At 41.6% G+C, this 22,936-nt stretch overlaps 1 protein-coding gene across 2 annotated transcripts in view; it reads right to left on the bottom strand.

Moving 5' to 3' along the window:
- SCAF4 (SR-related CTD associated factor 4) overlaps positions 1-22,936 on the bottom strand; it is a 68,205-nt gene that overhangs the window by 39,928 nt on the left and 5,341 nt on the right. For both annotated transcript variants that reach the window (XM_084623926.1, XM_084623927.1), the window contains exons 2-5: positions 6,522-6,605; positions 5,870-5,914; positions 4,139-4,300; positions 3,212-3,347 (exon numbers count right to left, since the gene is read on the bottom strand). In XM_084623926.1, coding sequence (XP_084480052.1) covers positions 3,212-3,347; positions 4,139-4,300; positions 5,870-5,914; positions 6,522-6,605 — 427 coding nt within the window. The remainder of the gene's footprint in view (positions 1-3,211; positions 3,348-4,138; positions 4,301-5,869; positions 5,915-6,521; positions 6,606-22,936) is intronic.

The raw sequence follows: 22,936 nt of genomic DNA, 5'->3' as shown, positions 1-22,936 counted from the left end.
CAACATGCTCTAACATTCCTTTAGGTATCCCATTTACTATCTAGCACCTGCATGCTCTGTATTCAATGACAGAAAACTATGAATATTGGACCTCATAGGAGGGAGTGCAGTGCATGAAACTTTCACCCAATGTTCCATTGATAGTATTACAATTTTTTTAGAGGAGTTGAAGCTGAAAACTTACCTACTGAAATAGCACCAAACACTGTATATCAATACATTTGTAAAATAAGTTCAATTGCAAAGTTTAAGTTCGACTATTAATAATTCTTTCATTCAATGATTTATTTTAGGTTCCTATCCAATGGTTTATTTAAGGAGAAACAATATAGTTTTCATGATTCATCCATCTAAGACAGAGCCATGTAGAAACGATTACAGCATCTGTTATGGCTATTAGTTTCTCTTAAAAATCTCATTTAATCTATTTCTTATGAGCAACTCTTTCCTGTTATATATTTCCTATACTGCTGTAGAAGGAACTAGCAGTAGTACAAACCAAACTTCACATATAGAAGATTAAGTTCTCTAATGCAAAAACATCTTATACTACTACTTCCAGAAAGGACACATTCGCAATGTGTTTAATAAACTTATGTGATCAGTTCAACATATTTTAATATATTCATAGGAATTTAAGGAAAATCTAATAGCAAAAGCTATGTTTAGGACTTTGGTTTTTTAGTACCTATCCGTTGCACTTAATTCTTACACAAATGTTTTAGTGGTAGAAAATAAATTAACAGATACTTTTCATCCACAACTTCTACACACTGTAAACATATAAATACATTTTATTGGGAAATGCACTTTTTTTTCATTGAAATAATATAAACAACTTCAATCCTTTTATAATTAAGGGATACAGTTAAACACTAAGTATCAGAAAAAAAGTGAAAACTCTAATAGATTCCTTATTATGGTTGAATACAAAATTAAATACAGTAAAGATATTACTATACTGTTCTTAAGTGGGAAAATGACGCAAATATACCTGCTTCACAATATCTGAGAGAAAAGGTGGGTGAGGTAATAATCTTTTATTGGAAGCTTGTCTCACCAATAGAAGTTGCTCCAAGAGCTCTTCCTCGGGTCTGGAAAACTTACTCAGGCCCTGTCTACACTACAACATTGCTTCCGTCAATGTAAGTCACCACTACACTGACCTAATAATTCAAATTCCATGAGAGGCGTAGCGCTTAGGTCGATGTAGTTAGTGCAACGCAGTGTCCATGTGGACACCACATTACTGACATCGCCTGTGGGCTGTCAGCTCCATGGCGGGTAGAGGGGCTCCAGCTGTTAGTGCCCCCAAAAAGTTAAATCAATGGAAGCACTCCGGGTGAGGACATGCACCTTTGACAGAGGTAGTATACTGTGGACATGAACCACCACAGTATGTCGACCTAACTTAGGTTGTCTCAATTTGTAGTGTAGACAAGGCCTGGGTAAGTTTCCCAGACCTGCAGAAGAGCTCTGTGTAAGCTTCTCTATCTCATCAATGGAACTTGATCCAATAAAAGATATTACCACTTTGAGGGGCTAATATCCTGGGACCAACACAGCTACAACAATATTGCATATCACAATGCCTGACTTATTTCTATGAACCTGTGGATCTGTTGACACTTTAAATAACTGCAGTGTTGACTTACAGAAAAGGAAAGCAAACAACATTCTGAAAAATTTGTTTTCCCAGAAGTCAAATGGAAACATTACAAAATATTTAATCTTGAAATGTTTCCAAGAGCGTGATTCTGCTCAGAAAAGTTACATCTCAAGACTTGCTCACGGCGTGTATTCAGTTACACTGCTTACTTATGGGACAAAAGTAAGTTTACTATTTTTTACTCTTTGCTGGATAGGCTCCGCAGTGCTATGACTGAGTTGAATTCTATTCCATGTAATGCATTAACAGAATTGTTTACTGCAGGGGCAAATTATTCCCTCTCTTACACTTATGAAATCCCTCTGAAATCAGTAAGGTTGCACAGCTAAATCCGAGGGAAAGGAGTTTGGTCTGCTAGTTACCAGTGGCAGTACAGGAAAAGAAAAAAAATACAGATCACCGGTCACATCTCAGGGTGAGTTTTGCAAGGCTTTCAGTGAGTTATTAGGCATAGCAAGTGATGTGTCTCAGATCTGTTTTTCTGTATGTTTAGGAAAAGTGACAATAGGTGATGTCTTCCTAAACATTACTGAAAACACACTTCACAGAAATCTTGTGAGCTGACACCAGGCCTCACTTATACCAATTTAAGCCATGTACAATACTGCATATCATTCAACACCAACTCTGTATCAAAATACAAGAACTGGGGAGGTGGGGTGTCAGAAGTACAATCTAGTTATACAGGATGAGGATGGAGATGTGTGCTGCAGATGGTGGAAGGAGATAGTACAGAGAAGGGAAAAGATTGAGAAGGGGAACCAGAGAGTGGAGAATAGGTGGGGTGTTGAGTGACAATTATTTTCTTGCATTTTATGGCTAGCACCAATGAGTTATTCAGTCTAAATAACCTTGCCTCAAGATTTTTGTGTTGCAACAATACTAGTCACTAAAAATATGCTGTGTAGGTAATAATATTTTAATATACTTTAGGGCATGAAGTTTCTCCATTGTAAGATGTTCCACACTTTACTGAATCAGGTGCTTAAAGAAGGAACATGGGAACTACACACTGGGAAGTAATAAGTCTCACAGATACAAGAAGAAAATTAAGAAGGGAGTCATTTTTAGTGGGAACATTACTATCAACACCCAATAGGTCTATACATACACCTCTACCCCAATATAACACGACCCGATAGAACACGAATTCGGCTATAACGAGGTAAAGTAGCACTCCGGGGGGCGGGGCTGCGCGCTCCAGTGGATCAAAGCAAGTTCAATATAACATGGTAAGATTTTTTGGCTCCTGAGGAGTGTTAAATCGGGGTAGAGGTGTAATCTGTTGTATGGAAAGACCCAAAGCCATATCAGTTCAAATTTTGATATTTTTCCAAAAAACATATGTATAAATATACAAAACCAACATTTATTCAGAACGTGTTCATATTCTTCTATATAATTTTTGTGATAAAAGTGAATTTTGAAGTGCGTTAGTGAACTTGATTTACAAACATGAGGTACTTTTACCTTAGTGTACCAAATAACAACAAGTCATTGGTTCCATAACTTTTAATTTACTAGTTGTACTGACATTCATACCTTCATTATTTGTAGCATTTTCTGCCATCGGGGCTGCACTACTAGTTCCTGCTGCCATATCCAGGAGAGGCTGAATGATCTCTATTTTAAACACTCCATTTTTCTGCCAAAGGTTCAGGACACGAACTATCTTACTCTGTTCAAATAACAGAAAGTATTAATATAGAACAAAATATTCCGAACGCATAAGCTCTAAATTTAGTTCTTGCACATAAGAAGAAAGCGGTAACTGGATCAGCGGTCTTGAAGCAGCATGCTCAAATTTTAGACGCAGCCTGATTCCTTGTTACACAGGTTAGCAGGATCCACACTACTAGACCCCCCCTCTTCTTTTGATACACTGAAAGAGTTTGTGCCACTCTCTAGCAAACTCCTCTGGCAAACCAAAAGACAATTAAGAGTTGCATCCAGTCATACGGCTATTCAGGAGAGTTTGATGTGGTCTTTGGAAGAATCCCAGAAGGGGAAGGCAGAGAAGAGCCAAGAAAAGGTGAGAAAGACAACAAAAATGCAGCAGTGAAGTGGGAAAGTCTGACAAAAGGGAGTGAAAGGAAGTGAAAAGAAAATGCTAGAACAGAATTTTGAAGTCGGAGAGGGGAAAAAAATAAGACTATCTGCATTTCTTTCAGCTACCAATCCAATTAACTGCAACAAGTCCCTCACAAGAAGGATGCCTGAAAAGGAAATAGTTTTGGCATGGTCTCCAACTGGACAAAGGCATGAACACAACAAACAGAATAAGTTAAAAAAGATTTTTCATCATCAGGACCTCCGCTGAAGTATTACCTCTAATATTACCACTATCCACACAAAGACGACTATGGCATTGCAGTCAAGGCAGAGAACCACCAAATTAGCTTTCATATAAGCAGAAACACACAATTAAGAATTCAGCAATTCACAACATTTAAGAAGTTTTAGCTATACCTTGTCTTCAGACGGACAGAGATATAAATACTGGAATGTGGCAGTTATATTTTTAGAGAATCTTGGCCCAAAAACATCCTTGTCTGTTCCAAATTGGTGACGAGACTGACGAACAATAGAGTCAATAACATATAATCCAGGGACTTTATATTCTGGTTTGCACTGAAAAGAGATTGTTCCCAGTTATTGCAGGCTAGCATATACAGTACTAACAGCGTAAACCCCCTAATGCCCCAATAGGTTTCAGAATCGCTACAAGCAACCTGCACCTTGTACTTAAGGTTTTCCTGCAGGTCCCAATAGAAAACTTGAATTCTACTATTTACAGTTCTCTTTTTACCAGTACTATAGGGCTGTACAAGGAGCTATGTCTAACACTACTAAATCTAATAGCAAAATGTGTTAGTAACGTGTATCCTGATAAACAAAGTAGCTAAAATATTTATCTTTGAGATAGATTGGCATGGCAATACAATTTAAACTTGAGTAAAAGCACTCACATAAAGCAAATACTTAAAATATGATTAATCATGAACAACAGCTATCTAGACCTTCCCACTAATTGAAAGACAACCTACAGGAAAAAGAATGAACTGCAGCAAACCTATTTATACACATGATGCAACAAAAGTTTTACTATTTAAATCAATTTTATACTAATTAATTTTGGGGAGGGGGCCAACGTGGGGACCGAAATGAGTTAAGATAATAAATATATAGGAGGAAGTAGTGTATGAGATATTGATCTTAACAATGCAAAAAGTTAGTTCTGTTGTATGTAATAAAAAAGGTTGGAATAACTTGGAGAAAGAAGGACCACAAACAGTAGATACTGTGAAATGCAAATTACTTAAATGGGCAAATGTAGAAATCAAGAATGTAAAAAAAGAGATGACTTCCATGTATTACATAAGCATTGTGTCCTGTAATGTTTCTATAACTAAAATTAATTGGTGGCAGAGGTAGGGAGGAAGGAGATACTTTGGGACCTAGGGCGGAATAGAGGAAAGATGTTTGTGTCTCTTTATGTAGAAAAGATCCACTGTCTCCTTTGCTGCCTTAAAAAGCAGGATCTGGGACCTGAACACAACTCCTCTCTTACCTTCCAATACAGACCACCACCACTGGGACATCAAGCTAGCTCTCACCCACTCTTCAGTCTCCTTCCACTAATTTAGAATTAATTAGATGCTTGAAAATAAAGTGTTTATCCTTCTGATGTTGCCTTTTTTCATTTGGCATATATTGCTATTTCTTCCTGTTTGTCTAATGGATCTTAAATTAACATGCCTCTTGGTCTACTTTTGTGGATGGTGATGTATTTAACCTATTTTTCTAAGTTTCCAGGCGCCAAGGTGTGTAGGTTAAATTTTCTGGAAACAATCAATCATAACAGTAGTAGTAAAGAGACAAAATCAACTTGAAAAATTAGAAGAATTTGCGTTTCAAGCACTATATCTATCCTTAAATCCCACTGACAATTTCTGTGGTTTTATAATCACACTTTTTTTCATCTCCTGTTGCTGTGTGAAAGGCTCGCATGAACAGAGGGAAATGATTGACTATATACAAATTGCTGTCACATGCACATAGAAAAAAAAAAGCTGAAAAAAAAGCCTTAGGTAATACTTGTAGTATTACTATCACTATTTTTTATTAACTAGAGCTGTGGATGTTTAAATGCCCAGTATCCCATTAAGTAAATATTAAAAATACTATAAAAGCACTTACCTTTTTGATAAACTTCTCTACTATCTGGACTACATGCTTGTAGAGCTGGAAAAGAGATATGTGATCTATTTAATCATGATCTGATTTATAGTGATGTATGATTTCAGAGGTATTTAAATTATTTGTACATATTAACAATTAGGAAAACAAATATATTCTAGTATGTGATGCACTTCATATCTCAAACATTCCTTTAAAAGTTTGCATGAAGAAAACTGACCTTGCCATTGGAAGCATCTCACATACATTAAATGAAGGCAGTACTATTGTGACAACTACTTTTTCCTTTGTTTTTAAATTTGTTTGTTAATTTTGATGCAATGGGATGTAATTGCATGCTACAACATTTTGATTTTATCAGATACAAAATCATGACAAGACTGCAAACCATAACATCAGAAAATGTCATTTTCTTAAAAGCAAGTTTGTGTTACAGTTTTGCAGAGATATTTGCAGCATAACTCAAGATAAAGAACGTTCATTCACTTTCCTTTGAAAAAAACCTCCAAAAACAAAAAAAAAGAAATCTTTACCAAGCTATAAAATTTTAGAGATCATGTAAAAGATATGCATATTTTAGAAATCAAGTACAATCCAAAAATAATGCTACTAGTATTGTCTGAATTTGTGCTCTATTTCCGTTTTTCTTTACCTTAATAGCTTTAATGGCAGCTTTAGTAATGAGAATCATCTTTGCTCGGGAGATAGGAGGTTTCATCTCCATGAGTGAAAAGAGCTAAACAGAGAAAATAAATATTAAAAAAAATTCTGAAGGAAGCAAGCAAGTCAGTCAACATAACAGTCAATGCAGATTCTTGGCAACTGCCATGCAACCAAGCTCATGTTATAACAAGGCCTAAAATCAAGAAATTAGCCACTTCAACAATGCAATTACTGACTTGAAAGCCAATGTCTGAAGTTGTACAATCAATGTCAGGTTTTTGGGTTTTTTTAAAGCCCCATCCATGGATTTAGCTGCTGTTGTCAGAAGATTTCATGTGTCTGACTTACCAGTTATGAAACTAGGTACACATTAATTCCCAAATTCTAAACTATTTAATGGAAACAATCTGAAACCAAGGGAATAGTTTGACTTAAAGTTAATTAACCTGATCATCAGCAGTTTGAGCTTGATCTTGCAGTTTATACTTCTACATAGCTCTGCAGTCCAAAAAATGTTTTCCCATGCACACAAATTTTTAACCATTGAGACCATCACAAACCAATATCCTATCTCCTATTCATCTTGTTACATATAGGTACAGCAGCGTACATACTAAATACCTCTGTTTAACATTCTTGCACTAATAAGGGTGAGATACTACCACAAAAACTAACTGCATCAATTGCTTTGGAAATTTTCATACACTGAACTACTCTTCATCTAATATTACCCAGAGGGGAATTTATTTATAAGTTCCTCAGAAATCAGAGCCAAGATTTTCGAAAGTAACTAGTGACTTTGGATGACCAATTGAGGCATCTCGAGAGCCTTATTTACAGGATTAACTAATTTGTTCAAATATAATCTAAGCACAACATTTCTGTTTTAACTACTGTACATTAAAAGTTGTCAGTGTTATTCTATTAACACCACCATTCAAGACAAAAATAGGCCTGACTGTTAAATTTCTTTAAATACCTATTTTAAAATTAATTTTAACTGTAATGGGTTTGTAAATTCTAAGAAAATTCATTAGCACCCAAAACGTTCTGTAAATTTGGGGAAGATACATGGTATTCCCCGTGCATAATAAAGCAGGGATTCAAACTGCTAAAAGTACAAAATCAACTCAACCTTAAAATGTGGATCAACAACTGGCATCTCTATAATTTAACAGCACCTGATGTGTGAAAGGTTAAAAACTTAATGGAACCATTTTCTCCTACAGTCAAGGTATTTAACAAACATACACAGAGTCCTCTACCTCTTTAAGGTGATGAGCATTACCCTGAAAGGCAGAGTAGTATTATCTCAATTTTGTATAGAGGGAAATTTATAAACCCAGATTAAGCCTGGGTCTATACTACAAACTTACATCAGTATAACTATATTGCTCAGAGGTGTGGAAAATCCACATCCCTGAGCAACACAGTTATACAAATCTAACTCACAGCGTAGACAGTTCCTATGTTGATGGGCGAGCTACCATTGATACAGCTACTGCCTCTCGTGGAGCTGAAATACCTACGCCGATGGGAGAAGCTCTCCTGTTGGTGTAGGTAGGTAGCATCTTCAATAAGCGCTGCAGCTGTGTCACTACAGCGCTGTAAGCGTAGACAAGCCCTAAGGGACTTGAACAAGACTATAAAGCAAGTAAGAGATCCAGGAGAGGAAGTTCAAGCATCTTCTCTCCTTGTGCTGTTTCACCCCTTCTGTGTCAACTCCTCCCCACCCACCACCTAATCACAGTAGAATTCTCCAACTGCCGACACAACAGTACTTCAGAAGTCTGGGGGAGTCAATGTTATAGACTCTGAAGACAGTGAAGCCCTAGAGACAACCACTGTCCAGGGGGGTAAAAACAGGTGCAGAAGAGAGAAGAGAAACAACCAACAGTTACTTCACACCAGCACTAAACTGTGCTGCTTTTGCTATATAACTATACTGAAGTCTAGAAACACATACAACATCTATGTCACAATAAGCTATTTCACTTCAAAGAATAACTCACTAGAAGGACTATACCATCTTAAGAGATGGCAGGCCCTGATACACTTTCTATTTTCTACTTAGCACTTCTGACAGCACATGGCTGATCCAAAAGATCCTTCCCTCCCGCCTATCCTCCTCTCCCAGGCCCCACTGCAATAAATAAATAATAATAATAAAAAAAATCATGGTACTGAGTCTCAGAGTCCAGGTCAGCTGGCTCAGGCTTGTGGGGTTAAAAATAGTAGTGTAGATGTTTGGGCTTGCTGGAACCCAGGCTCTCAGATCTTCCTCCTTGTGAGGTCTCAGAGCTCAAGCTCCAGCCCAAGCCTGAACATCTACACTGCAATTTTACAGCCCCACAGCCTGAGCCAACCAGTACAGGCTGTGCCATGTGTCTTATACTGGAGCACAGACATACACTTTGAGGAAATGCCACTCTTGCTCCCCCTCCAACCTAAGAATAGGTGCACCACCACTTTTTGTCCTCCCCCTTTTAGCTCCTGCCCTGTGTCATTAAGTCCATTTCTAGATCTCCCAGTCTATTAAAATGAATGTTTGCTGCTCCTTCCCTACACTGCCCTTGCTATTTAAAAGGCATGTTTACAGTATCCCAGAGTTCAGACTAAGGGGATATGAATATCAGAGCACACCAAAGTGCTGCACTTAACTCCCCCATCTGTACGCAAACTTATACTGTCTTGAGGTTGGATGTCCAAACTCAGAGCCTGCAAGTTCACATCCGCAGCACCCCACACAGAGGAATTATAGCACAGCACTCTGGTGTGCCCTGCTAGTCACATCCCCTTAGTCTGAACTATGGGGCAATGAAGACAGGCCCTTAAGTTGCTGCTTACTATGGCAACAGTGTGAAATTGACATGATTCCTGTAATCAAAAAACCTGCAAGTCTCAAAATATCCTATACACATGGGAGAGTTCAAGGTAAAAAATACAGCTATATTTAAAAAAGAAAGAAAATAAATGAGCTATTATAGAAATGATTCTGTTCCTCAGGGCTGTGTAATACAGGAATCAGGACCTAGGAAATATCAGTTAAAAAGGCCTGATATCAGGATCATCATCTTCAATAAGAACCCATTAGACAAACACAACAAAGGAACAAGGAGAATTCTCTTTTGGACAGTTTAATCCAAAATAGAATTGTAGCCACCATATTAGCCCTTTTTTCTAGTATAATTGTTAAAGTCTGAGATCCTGGTAAGATGTTTAATAGCCCTGATTTAAGAGGCTGACAGATTTCTCCTCTCTTTCCAATTACTGAGGGAAAGAAAAAACAAAAGTAAATAGGTTTAGTTAAATAACTAACAAAATTATGGACTAAATACGTGCAGGCACAGAAAACAACCACCAAGCTTTCAGCATAGCTACCAAAACAAAAAAAACCCAACATTGTCAATAACTGAATACAGGAAGAACAAACAAGTACATGTTTGTTTCCTTAACTACTTTCTGGACTAGGAATCTATTTTCTTTCAACAGTATCTTCCTTCAGGAGCTAGAAGAAGAGCCAGCCACCACATACAGCTGTTGAATCCATTCTCTCTGTGTTATCATCAACCCTTTGAGACAGATAATTTTTAACCCAGGAGTTTGGATGACCCTTCCACACACAGCAAATTCCAGCTCCAGATTGGCTTTAACCAGTCAACATTTCAAACCAACAGATACACTCCAAGCGAGCATCCATCTCTGGCTGCCGGGAAGAATTAGTATGGCTAACTAAACATTTCATGTCACCTGCTAGTTAGCGTCACATGATGAATGTGTTCCTTCCCTTTATTATTTTGAAGCTCATTCTCTTTTTTGCGAAATTATTACACATTCCTTCTTTGAAGTCACTGTCAGGTGAACAAAGAGAATGCCAACACTAATTCTCCTGAACTTTAACATGAAAATATTGAAAGAAAGTAACCATTAGCATGGAGATTTCTAAACTGTGATCCTCACACCTGCCCTTCCTGGTATAACACTAAGAGCAGATTCTACTCCCTTGAGGCAGCTGTGGCCGGGAGGCTGACAGAAGGAAAAAAAAAAACGAGTACAAGGAGCCAGTGTTGTTACAAGGAGCCACCTCTTCCTTCCCACAGACCAAGGAGGAGTTGTTCCAGCCGAGAAAGCAACCAGCCTCCCATCATGAGTGCAAAAGAAGCCTGCATCAAGACACTGTACTCAGGAACAGCGGTTATTTCAGGAGTGTAATAAAAAAACAAGGAACTCTGGGAGTGCAGAAGGTAGCCATGGACCAAGAAGAGGCAGGAGCCAGTACCAAAGATCAGGAGACTGCTTCTAGAGATTGATGTGATACAGCTAGGAACCAGAGAAGGATCCAAGAAGCAGGCAAGCACACAGCGGGTAGGAAGTGGGAAACCAAATATGAAGCAGTATATGAGGTAGGAGTTGGTAACATGGGGCCATTATCTGAGGAGCAAGAGAAGCAGGAATTGAGGCCTAGTAAAATAATCCATGAGAAAGAAAAATGAAGAAGGGCCTTGAGAAAAGCAGGGCTGGGCAGAGGACTTGGGAATACTGCCTGTGTTGCTGCGGACAGCACGAACAGAGTGAAAGTGATGAGGACACCAAAAGCAATATTCCCAAAGGGGACTCTGAAAGTGCATACATGGGGAAAGTTGGGGTGGAAAGATATGGATCAAATTTAAATGTAAGTCTAAATTAATGAAGACAAGCTATTTAAAAAAAAAAACTGCACTTACAATTTGTAACTAGCCATTGGGATGGAATAAACTAAAATTTAGCAGTACGGGCTGCTGTTGGGGGGAGGGAGGGTGGGTGGAGAGACTGCTCAAGCTGCTGTCTGAACTTAAAGAGACAGCATACCAACACACCCACTTTGTTTTTGTCTCTTCCCCCAACACACCCACCCACCTTCAGTTGAAAAGCAGCTCACAATCTAGTAGGATGCCCATAGAAACATGACTGAAAACCCTGCATTATGTGATGCTGTACCTGCCCCATAAGGCATTGCAAACCCTTCCCAAAGCACCCTGTGGCCAGTTGCACGGTGGGATAGCTACCCACAAAGCACTGCTCTCTGTGTTGATGCAAGAGTGATGCTAGCGAACAGGGGAGTTTGAGAGAGGGTGAAGGAGATCCCCCTGCTGAACGAACAAGGTGTGAGTGCTAACCTTGGAGTGAGTGAGTTTGTTTGGCTGTGTGTGTTTTTCTTTTTCTTTCAGGTTATTTCAGTTACATGGTCAACTGGGTCAAATGGGATTGTGTGTTTGGGGACAGTTTGAGCCTTTGTTCCTTAAGCATCCTTGATCAGCCTTGTGATCATCCTCCCTCTATATGATTAACGAGGAGGTAGGTCTGACGTTGGAGGGAAGGCCTTAAAAGCCAGAGGCTAAGCGACCAAGGGGAGAGAGGGAGTCATAATATAATCATTATGGTTAGGAAGGGCCGCATTGCCAGTGCCAACACTGCTCCTGTCTCTTCCACCTGTGCCTGTATCCAGACAGAGAACCTAACCATGGATGCCTCTACCCAGATCCTGGTGTGGATTTTCAGACTGTGGCCTGCATTTCCCACTCTCAGAAAGCCAGGCTGGAGGGACCATCCAGTGTGAGAGGTGCCTGCTGGTGGAATCTCTCAGCAAGCAGGTGGAAGAGCTACAGGAGGAGGTGGGTAGGCTGAGCATCCATGAAACAAGGAATTCATTGACAGTATTCATATGGAGACTTCCAAGGCTGGAGTCGCTATCTAGCTAGTGAGGACTGCTGTCATGCCACCAGGGGAGGAGGATAAGGCTCTGGTACAGGGAGGACACTGGCTGCTGGTTACTTCTGGCAGCAGGCAGTGCTCCACTCCTACTCCCAACCCACTCACTATGGAGATGGAGAACCGTTATGCTGCCCTGGCAACGAGTGATGAGGAATCACCTCCAAAGGTTGAAGAGGAGAAGCCATGTACCCCCAAGGCTGGGAGGATCACATGGCATCCCCGGAGATTTGCTGCCTGCCAGGGGCCCGTATCAGAGAGGTTATGGAGGGATTGTCAAGGATCATCCAGCCCTCCGACTACTACCCCATGCTGCTACTCCTTGTGGGCACTAATGATACTGCGAGGTATGACCCTCAGCAGATCAGAAGTGACTACAGGGCTCTGGGAGTAAGGGTGAGGGAGCTGGGACCGCAGGTGGTGTTCTCTCCAGTCCTTCCAGTCAAGGGTAGGGGCCTCAGCAGAGACAGATGCATCCTGGAGGTGAATGCCTAGCTGCAAGGATGGTGTCACCAGGAGGGCTTCAGCTTCCTTGACCACGGGATGCTGTTCCAGGAAGAAGGACTGCTAAGCAGAGATGGGGTCCACCTATCAAAGAAGGGAAGAGCATATTTGGCTACAGACTGGCTAACATAGTGAGGAGGGCTTTAAACTAGGTTCAACAGGGGCAGGTGACCAAAGCCCACAGGTAAGTCAAAAACATGGAGACCTGAGAGAAGGGTCAGAATGGGGGGAGCATGGGCTGTTACAACATAAATAAGGGAGAGACAAGACAGAAAGGGGAGGGGGGAAATCAAATCAGTATCTTAGATGTCTGTATACTAATGTGAGAAGTATGGGGAATAAGCAGGAAGAACTTGAAATGCTAGTAAATAAACAAAACTATGACATAGCTGGCATCCCGGAGACTTGGTGGGATAGTACTCATGACTAGAATATTGGTATAGAAGGATACAGCTTACTCAGTAAGGACAGGCAGGAGAAAAAGGGAGGAGGTGTTGCCTTATGTATTAAAAAATGTATACACTTGGACTGAGGTTGAGATAGAAATAGGAGACAGACCTGTTGAAAGTCTCTGGGTAAGGATAAAAGGGGTAAAAAACAAGGGTGCTGTCATGATAGGGTCTACGACAGACCACCAAACCAGAAAGAAGAGGTGGATGATGCTTTTCTTAAACAGCTAACAAAATCATCTAAAGCACAGGACTTGGTGATGGAGGACTTCAACTACCCAGACATCTGTTGGGAAAATAACATAGCAGGCCACAGATTATCCAACAAGTTCTTGGAATGTATTGAAACAATTTTTTATTTCAGAAGGTGAAGAAAGCTACTGGGGGGAGGGTGTTCTAGATTTGATTTTGACAAATAGGGAGGAACTGGTTGAGAATTTGAAAGTGGAAGGCAACTTAGATGAGAGTGATCATGAAATGGTAGAGTTCATGATTCTAAGGAATGGTAGGAGGGAGAAGAGCACAATAAAGACAATGGATTTCAAGAACACAGACTTTCACAAACTCAGGGAGCTGGTAGATAAAATCCCATGGGAAGCAAGTCTAAGGGGAAAAACAACCGAAGACGCTGATAGTTTTTCAAAGAGACATTATTAAGGGCACAAGAGCAAACTATCCCACTGCACAGGAAAAATAGGAAGTATGGCAAGAGACCACCCTGGCTTAACTAGGAGATCTTCAATGATCTAAAACTCAAAAGAGTCCTACAAAAAGTGGAAATTTGGTCAAATTACAAAGAATGAATATAAAAAACAAACACTACAAGTATGTAGGGACAAAATCAGAAAAGCCAACACACACAAAGAGATCAAACTAGGTAGGGAATAAAAGGAAACAAGAAAATATTCTACAAATACATTAGAAGCAAGAGGAAGACCAAGGACAGAGTAGGCCCGTTACTCAATGAGGGGGGAAAGACAATAACAGAAAATGTGTAAATGGCAGAGGTCCTTAATTACTTCTTTCTTTCGGTTTTCAGCAAGAAGGTTGGTGGTGATTGGACGTCTAACATAGTAAATGCCAGTGAAAATGAGGTAGGATCAGAGTCTAAAACAGGGAAAGAACAAGTCAAAAATGAGGTAGACAAGTTAGATGTCTTCAAATCACCAGGGCCTGATGAAATGCATCCTAGAATACTCAAGGAGCTGACTGAGGAGATATCTGAGCCATTCGCAATTATCTTTGAAAAGTCATGGAAGACGTGAGACATTCCAGAAGACTGGAAAAGGGCAAATATAGTGCCCATCCATAAAAAGGGAAATAAGGACAACCCGGGGAATTACAGACCTGTCAGCTTAACTTCTGTATCTGGAAAGATAATGAAGCAAATAATTAAGCAATCAATTTGCAAACATCTAGAAGATAATAAGATAACAGTCAGCATAGATTTGTCAAGAACAAATTGTGTCAAACCAACCTGATAGCTTTCTTTGACAGCTTAACAAGCCTTGTATATGGGGGAAGCGGTAGATGTGGTATATCTTGACTTTAGTAAGGCTTTCGATACTGTCTCACATGACCTTCTCATAAACAAACTAAGGAAATACAACCTAGATGGAGCTACTATAAGGTGGGTGCATAACTGGTTGGAAAATCGTTCCCAGGGAGTAGTTATCAATGGTTCACGGTCATACTGGAAGGGCATAACAAGTGGGGTCCCGCAGGGATCAGTTCTGGGTCCAGTTCTGTTCAATATCTTCATCATCAATGATTTAGATAATGGCACAGACAGTACACTTACAAAGTTTGTAGACGATACCAAGCTGGGAGGGGTTGCAAGTGCCTTGGAGGACAGGATTAAAATTCAAAATGGTCTGGACAAATTGGAGAAATGGTCTGAAGAAAATAGCATGAAATTCAGTAAGGAAAAATGCAAAGTATTCCACTTAGGAAGGAACAATCAGTTGCACACATAAAAATGGGAAATGACTGCCTAGGAAGGAGTACTGCGGAAAGGGATCTGGGGTTCATAGTGGATCACAAGAAAAATGAGTCAACAGTGTAATGCTGTTGCAAAAAAAAGCAAACATCATTCTGGGATGTATTAGTAGGAGTATTGTAAGCAAGACACGAAAAGTAATTCTTCCATTCTACTCTGCGCTGATTAGGCATCAACTGGAGTATTGTGTCCAGTTCTGGGCGCCACATTTCAAGAAAGATGTGGACAAATTGGAGTAGGTCCAGAGAAGAGCAACAAAAATGATTAAAGGTCTAGAAAACATAACCTATGAGGAAAGACTGAAAAAACTGAGTTTGTTTAGTCTGGAGAAGAGAAGACTGAGAGGGAACATGATAACAGTTTTCAAGCACATAAAAAGGTTGTTACAAGGAGGACAGAGAAAAATTGTTCTTTTTAACCTCTGGATAGGACAAGCAACAATGGGCTTAAATTGCAGCAAGGGCGGTTTAGGTTGGACATTAGAAAAAACTTCCTGTCAGAGTGGTTAAGCACTGGAATAAATTGCCTAGGGAGAGTGTAGAATCTCCATCATTGCGGATTTTAAAGAGCGGCTTGGACAAACACCAGTAAGGGATGGTCTAGATCAGGGATCAGACAGGACAGTTCGTTTACCTGCGGACGCTACAGTGACAGCCAGTGATTCCCGCAGTCCCCACTGTCCTGGAACAGTGAACCGTGGCCAGTGGGAGCTGCAGGTAAACAAATGGTCCCGGCTTGCCAGCAGATCTCCCTGATAGCCATGTGCCAAAGGTTGCTGATCCCTGGTCTAGATAATACTTGGCCCTGCCACGAGTGCAGGGGATTGGACTAGATGACCTCTCAAGGTCCCTTCCAGTTCTATGATTCTAAGAGCTGCTAGTGTGGATGTGCTCTGCCGACATAAGGAGCACAGTGTGGACAAGCGACAGCGGTTTAATTAAAGCGACATAACTTTTGCTGACAATTCCGCAGTGTAGATAAGGCCTTAAACACCAGCAGCTGGCCTTTGTCAACAGGATATTGCCTTTGAACCCTCCACCCCCACTTTGATATTCACTACTGGCTACTAAGTTTCTGGTGATTTTTTTCAAGCCTTGTTTAGGGCCAAAAGAAAACAGTCCAACATATAGATATCTTCAGCAGACTATCAAAAAATGTTCCTAAATGAGTCTAAGTTTTCCAACAAACACGTTGAAAAAAATTTCTCCAAAAGCAGGTCTTCCATAGTCCATGTATACTGCCACTTACCCACAAATTCCAAATCACCTTCTCTAGCACAAGGAAGTTTTATTTTAAGGCAACTCATCAAGGAAATATAACGAAGCAGACTTTGAAAGCTGTCTTCCCCACACAGACGAGTACATCAACTACAACCGAATATCAAAGAGCAAGGAAGTGGGGGGCAATTCCAGAAACAATGATAAAGCTAGTCCACTTTTTTTATATTTTGACAAGGAACAACAGAGGAAGAAATACCAAATATCCTCATATGAAGTTAGGGCAAAGGATAGTGGTAAACAATGAATGTTTTTAAACTGAAGTCTGCAAAGACAAGAAAAAAATATATATTTTGGGCTGGGCATGATCTTTAAAAAATACAAGTACCACATATATCTATATCTTCTGGGAAATACCAAATGTGAGAAATATAAGTTTTGTGATACTATTGAACAGAACCCTGTTCAGGTTCAGTAGCTTCCACCCATATTAAATACCATGGCACACAAACATGAAGCTGTGAAGGTTTGCAAACTGCTTTAAGGAGCTCAAACAATTACCCACTTTTCAGAAAAAGAGATCTGTGTCTGATGTGACAAGTCTCAAACTTCTGAGTTAATAGTTCTTCACATCAACATTAGTTACTTAATTGGTCATCAGCAAATGCTGAAAACTGGGCATCTGGCATTAAGCTCTTGTCTACACTATGGGGTTAGGTAGAATTTAGCTGCATTAGGTCGATTTTAAAATGAATGCATCTACACTACCAACCCCGTTCCGTCGACCTAAAGGGCTCTTAAAATCGACTTCTGTACTCCTCCCCGGTGAGGGGAGTAGCACTAAAATCAACCTTGCTGGGTCGAATTTGGGGTACTGCAGAAGCAATTCAACAGTATTGGCCTCCCGGAGCTGTCCCAGAGTGCTCCAATGTGACCTCTCTGGACAGCACTTTGAACTCTGATGCACTAGCCAGGTGCACAGGAAATTTTGAATTTCATTTCCTGTTTGGTCAGCGTGGCGAGCTCAGCAGCAGAGGTGACCATGCAGTCCCCCCAGAATCGCAAACGAGCCCCAGCATGGACCAAAAGGGAGACACTGGATCTGATTGCTGTACGGGGAGAAGAATTTGTGCAGGCCAAACTCTAATCAAAAAGAAGAAATACAAACATATATGCCAAAATCGCACAGGGCATGGTGGACAGAGGCTACAACAGGGACACACAGCAGTGTCGCATGAAAGTTAAGGAGCTCAGACAAGCCTACCAAAAGACAAAGGAAGCAAATGGTTGCTCCGGGTCAGAGCCCCATACATGACACTTCTATGATCAGCTGCATGGCATTCTTGGGGGGGAACCCTACCACTACCCCACCACTGTCCATGGACACCTGCAAGTGGGAGTCTCACGCAACAGGGAGGAGGATTTTGTGGATGAGGATGAGCAGCAGGCAAGTGGTGAATCCGTTCTCCCCAGCAGCCAGGACCTTTTCATCACCCTGGAGCCAATACCCTCCCAAGGCGGGATCCCCAACCCTCAAGAGAAGGCAGGTCTGGTGAGTGCACATTTTTAACTACAGTACAGGGTTTAAAAACAATAGTGTTTAATGTCTGATTTGCCCTGAAGAATTGGGGTGCATTCACGGCCAGTACAGCTACTGGAAAAGTCTGCTAACGTGCCTGGGGTGGAGCGGCAATCCTCCAGGGACATCTCCATGAAGCTCTCCTGGAGGTACTCTGAAAGCCTTTGCAGAAGGTTTCTGGGGAGGGCTGTCTTATTTCATCCTGCACAGTAGGACACTTTACCAAGCCAAGCCAGTAGCAAGTAGCCTAGAATCATTGCAGCACAAAGCATGGCAGTGAATGGTCCTGGGTTTGCATTCAAGCAACATTCGGTCTATATCTTTCTCTGTTAGCCTCAGGAGAATGAGATCATTCATGGTCACTTGGTTGAAATAGGGGAATTTTTGTAAGGGAATAGTAAAACGACCCTGTTCATGCTGGGTTTTTTGCACTTGGCTAAAAGGGATCATCCTGGAGAATCAGCAGGGGGGAGGAGTGAAGGGCTCATCTCAGAGAACAGCCATGCGGCAGCTGGGGGGAGGTGTGTGCTGCATATGCACCTGAAAACCGCAGCCCCTCCTTTTAAATGTGAAGCCCAACCAGCATTGCTTGCTATAGGAAAGGATGGCGCTGCAGTCTGAAACCATTCCCACATGTTATGAAGGCATAAGAAGCCAACCACGTGTCCCAAAAGGCTTACCATAGCTGCCTGGAAACCGAATTCTGTTGCCCAGCCGTGTGTGATGTGTCACCATACAGGCAGGCGCTCAATATAAAACGCAAAATGCGACCTTGTACCTAAAGCACATGTGCTGTCTGCTATGAATTGACTGATTCACTGTGAAAGAGTCTCCCTTTTGTTCTCAGAAATGTATCATCTTAAATTTTACTCTCCCTTTTTATCTCCCCCCAGATGCAAATGTTTCTATGTTCCCCCTATCATCTCTGTCCGAGGTTATCGCACATTAGAAGGTGAAAAAAACACAGTCGCAATGACATGTTTTCTGAGCTCATGCAGATCTCCCGCACTGATAGGGCACAGCTTAATACATGGAGGCATTCAGTGGCAGACGCCAAGAAAGCATTAAGTGAGCGCAAAGAGCAGAGGCAGGAGGCGATGCTGAGGCTAATGGGGGAGCAAAGGGACATGATGAAGCGTCTGCTGGAGCTGGAGGAAAGCCAACAAGAGCACAGCCCCCGACTGCATCCATTGTATAACCGACTGCCCTCCTCCCCAAGTTCCATATACTCCTCACCCAGACACCCAAGAACACAGGGGGAAGGGGGGGAGCCGCGGGAGACTTCGGGCACCTAGCCACTCCACTCCAGAGGATGGCCCAAGCAACAGAAGGCTATCATTCAAACAATTTTTATTTGTAGTGTGGCTACAATAAGCAAGGTGGCCCTGTCCTTCCCTCCTCCTGCACCCCACTCCACCCAGGCTACCGTCAGTTCTCACTTTTTTTTTTTAAATTAATAAAGAAAGAATGCATGGTTTCAAAACAATAGTTACTTTATTTCCTTTGCCAGCTGTGATCGAAGGGGGGGAGGGTGGTTGGCTTACAGGCAATTAAAATCAACAAAGGGGCAGGTTTGTAGCAAGGAGAAACACACTCAACTGTCACACTGTAGCCTGGCCTGTCATGAAACTGGTTTTCAAAGCCTCTCTGATGTGCAGCGTGCCTGGCTGTGCTCTTCTAATTGCCCTGGTGTCTGGCTGCTCAAAATCGGCTGCCAGGTGATTTGCTTCAACCTCCCACCTTGCCATAAACATCTCCCCCTTACTCTCATAGATATTATGGAGCACATAGAAAGCAGCAATAACAATGGAAATGTTGGTTGTGCTGAGGTCTAAACTAGTCAGCAAACAGCGCCAGCGAACTTTTAAATGTCCAAAGGCACATTCTACCACCATTCTGCACTTGCTCAGCCTATAGTTGAACTGCTCCTTACTACTGTCCAGACTGCCTGTGTATGGCTTCATGAGCCATGGGAGCAAGGGGTAGGCTGGGTCCCCAAGGATAACTATTGGCATTTCAACATCCCCAATGGTAATTTTCTGGTCTGGGAAGTAAGTCCCTTCTTGCAACTGCTCGAACAGCCCAGAGTTCCTAAAGATGCGAGCGTCATGCACCTTTCCTGGCCATCCCACGTTGATGTCAGTGAAACATCCCTCGTGATCCACCAGTGCTTGCACACCACTGAGAAGTACCCCTTGCGGTTTACATACTGGTTGGCAAGGTGGTCCGGAGCCAAGATGGGGATATGCGTTCCATCTATTGCCCCACCACAGTTAGGGAACCCCATGCAGCAAAGCCATCTACTATGACCTGCACATTTCCTAGAGTCACTACCCTTGATAGCAGATCATCAGTGACTGCATTGGCTACTTGGATCACAGCAGTCCCTACAGTAGACTTGCCCACTCCAAACTGATTCCCGACTGATCGGTAGCAGTCAGGCGTTGCAAGCTTCCACAGGGCTATCGCCACTCACTTCTTGACTGTCAGGGCAGCTCTCATCTTGGTATTCCTGTGCTTGAGGGCGGGGGAAAGCAACTCACAAAGTTCAAGGAAAGTGGCCTTACACATGCGAAAGTTTCGCAGCCATTGTGACTCATCCCATACCTGCAACACTATGTGGTCCCACCTGTCTGTGCTTGTTTGCCGGGCCCAGAATCGGTGTTCCACTGTATCAACCAGCCCCACTGTCCCAATTGCCACAGCCCGTGCTTTCAGGAACGTCTGTGTCTATGTCCATGTCCTCAACATAATCGTCCTCGTGCTGGCGTCTCCTAGCCCAGTTCTGCACATACTCCAGGATAATGTGCGAGGTGTTTACAATGCTCACAACAGCAGCGGTGAGCTGAGCGGGCTCCATGCTTGCCGGAGTATGGCATCTGCACGGGTAACTCAGGAAAAAAGGCGCAAAACGATTGTCTGCCGTTGCTTTCACAGAGGGAGGGAAGGACAACTGACGACATGTATCCAAAACCACCCGTAACAATGTTTTTGCCCCATCAGGCATTGGGAGCTTAACCCAGAAAGCCAACGGGCAGTGGAGACTGCGGGAACTGTGGGATAGCTAGCCACGGTATTGAGAACCCACTCTGCCAACTTAATGCGCTTAGTGGGGACATAAACAATAGACTGTATAAAATCAATTTCTAAAAATCGACTTTTATAAAATCGACCTAATTTCGTAGTGTAGACATACCCTAAGACTAAGAAGAGTGTCTTTCTACATGCACAGCCAGGGCCTGACTTTCAGAGGAACTAAGCACACACAACTCCACTGAAGCCAAAAGGCAATATAGGTGTTGAGCACCTCTGAAAAATCTTTACCTTTAGTAATAAAAATCAACCTACTACATTACATCTTATCAGGTGCTGAGACATTAAAGAAAGTATGCATTCCTATACAGTACTATGCTGTTGCTTGCTTGACTGCTTGCATAGTCTTGTTCTAAACATATAAATAAGAAGTCTTCATAAAAATTAGCACATAAGGAATCCAAGAACAGATTTTTTTCTACAAGTGTGTTGAATACATCTGAATTACAGTTAGAAATATTTTACAATGACAAAATTATAGGTTATTCAAATACAATTTTAGGTATTTGCTCATATGCCTATGCAAAATTAACTGAGTATTTGCAGGAAGGGATGGAGGAGGAAGGAAAGAAAGAAGAAAATAACAATACACTTATGCTAACAAAGTACCAGTAATACTATTGGATTATCAGACTGAAAAGGTCTAGCTAGAGACAAACATAAAAAATGAATGGGTCCAGGGTCTACCTGCTGGACAGAAGCCTGGTCCTTACCCTACCACAAATCCCCAGAGCTACTGAGAAAAGAGAAATGTTGGAATTCCTACAAAATTTCTGCCCTTGGGCTGTGGCTCAGAGGATCCATCATTAGTATCAGCCTCTGACATGTGAGCTGTGAAGCTTAGCAACTACTAGCTGCTGCCAAGGGTAAGAGACCATCATAAACTGATTCTTTGGAAGATGAAGCCACAGTCTAATCTGTCCAAAGGTAAACCAAGGGCAGTCTAGCATACATGAGACGTAGTCCACTAAAGTATTCCTGCTGACTAGAAGGATAAACTTACAAAGTTAGGAGTTCATTTGGGGCAAACATCTTTATAAACACTTTCAAATGGAAATGAAAAAGTATGTGGGAGACTATTTAGTTTTGGTCTGAGCTACTTAGTTCAGTAGCTCAAAACCTGAAACATTATCTGCCTCCTAAGATCAATTTATTAATTTATTTCTCCCTTCGTAAGACTCCTACTCTCCTTGAAGGTTGCTTCTCTTCACTTCCCCATTTTTTACTTCTGCTAGCCTCTGACAGGATTCTCAACCTTTCTTGTTCTCTGTCTCTTGTTCAGAGGGAATGGGATCCTTCAGGATCACACTGATACTGCTCCTTCAGTTGCTCTGCAGTTGCCACTAAAGCAATGCAAAGCATCTTCCTTACCCCTGTGGATGAATTTACTGCTGAAATAATTTCAGTCCTGGTAGTACAGTAAATGAAGGACCAAGCTGAATCCAAAATTCTGATGTACTGCAACTACCATACCCTTCGAACTGTGCACATATCTTCTACTCCTCTTCCCATACACCCCTCTCCCCTCAATGTACATCGCTGCTCCTGATTATGCACTCAGAATAACCCCTAAGGCTATCTGGAGAGTAGCACTAGCATGGTCCCAGGCTATGCCTACACAGTGCCATAATACAGGACTATAGGGCCATGAACGGCAGAGTGCACCAGAGTTGCGCTCTAACTGCCCCATGTGGATGCTACTGCCGCAAACTAAAAAATATCTAGGTCACATTAATGACAGGTTTCAGAGTAGCAGCCGTGTTAGTCTGTATTCGCAAAAAGAAAAAGGAGTACTTGTGGCACCTTAGAGACTAA

Source organism: Lepidochelys olivacea (assembly GCF_965140295.1).
Source record: "Lepidochelys olivacea isolate rLepOli2 genome assembly, chromosome: 1".
NCBI lineage: Eukaryota > Metazoa > Chordata > Testudines > Cheloniidae > Lepidochelys > Lepidochelys olivacea.
The sequence above is the reverse complement of the archived record's forward strand: the minus strand, read 5'-3'. Positions and strand labels throughout refer to the sequence as shown.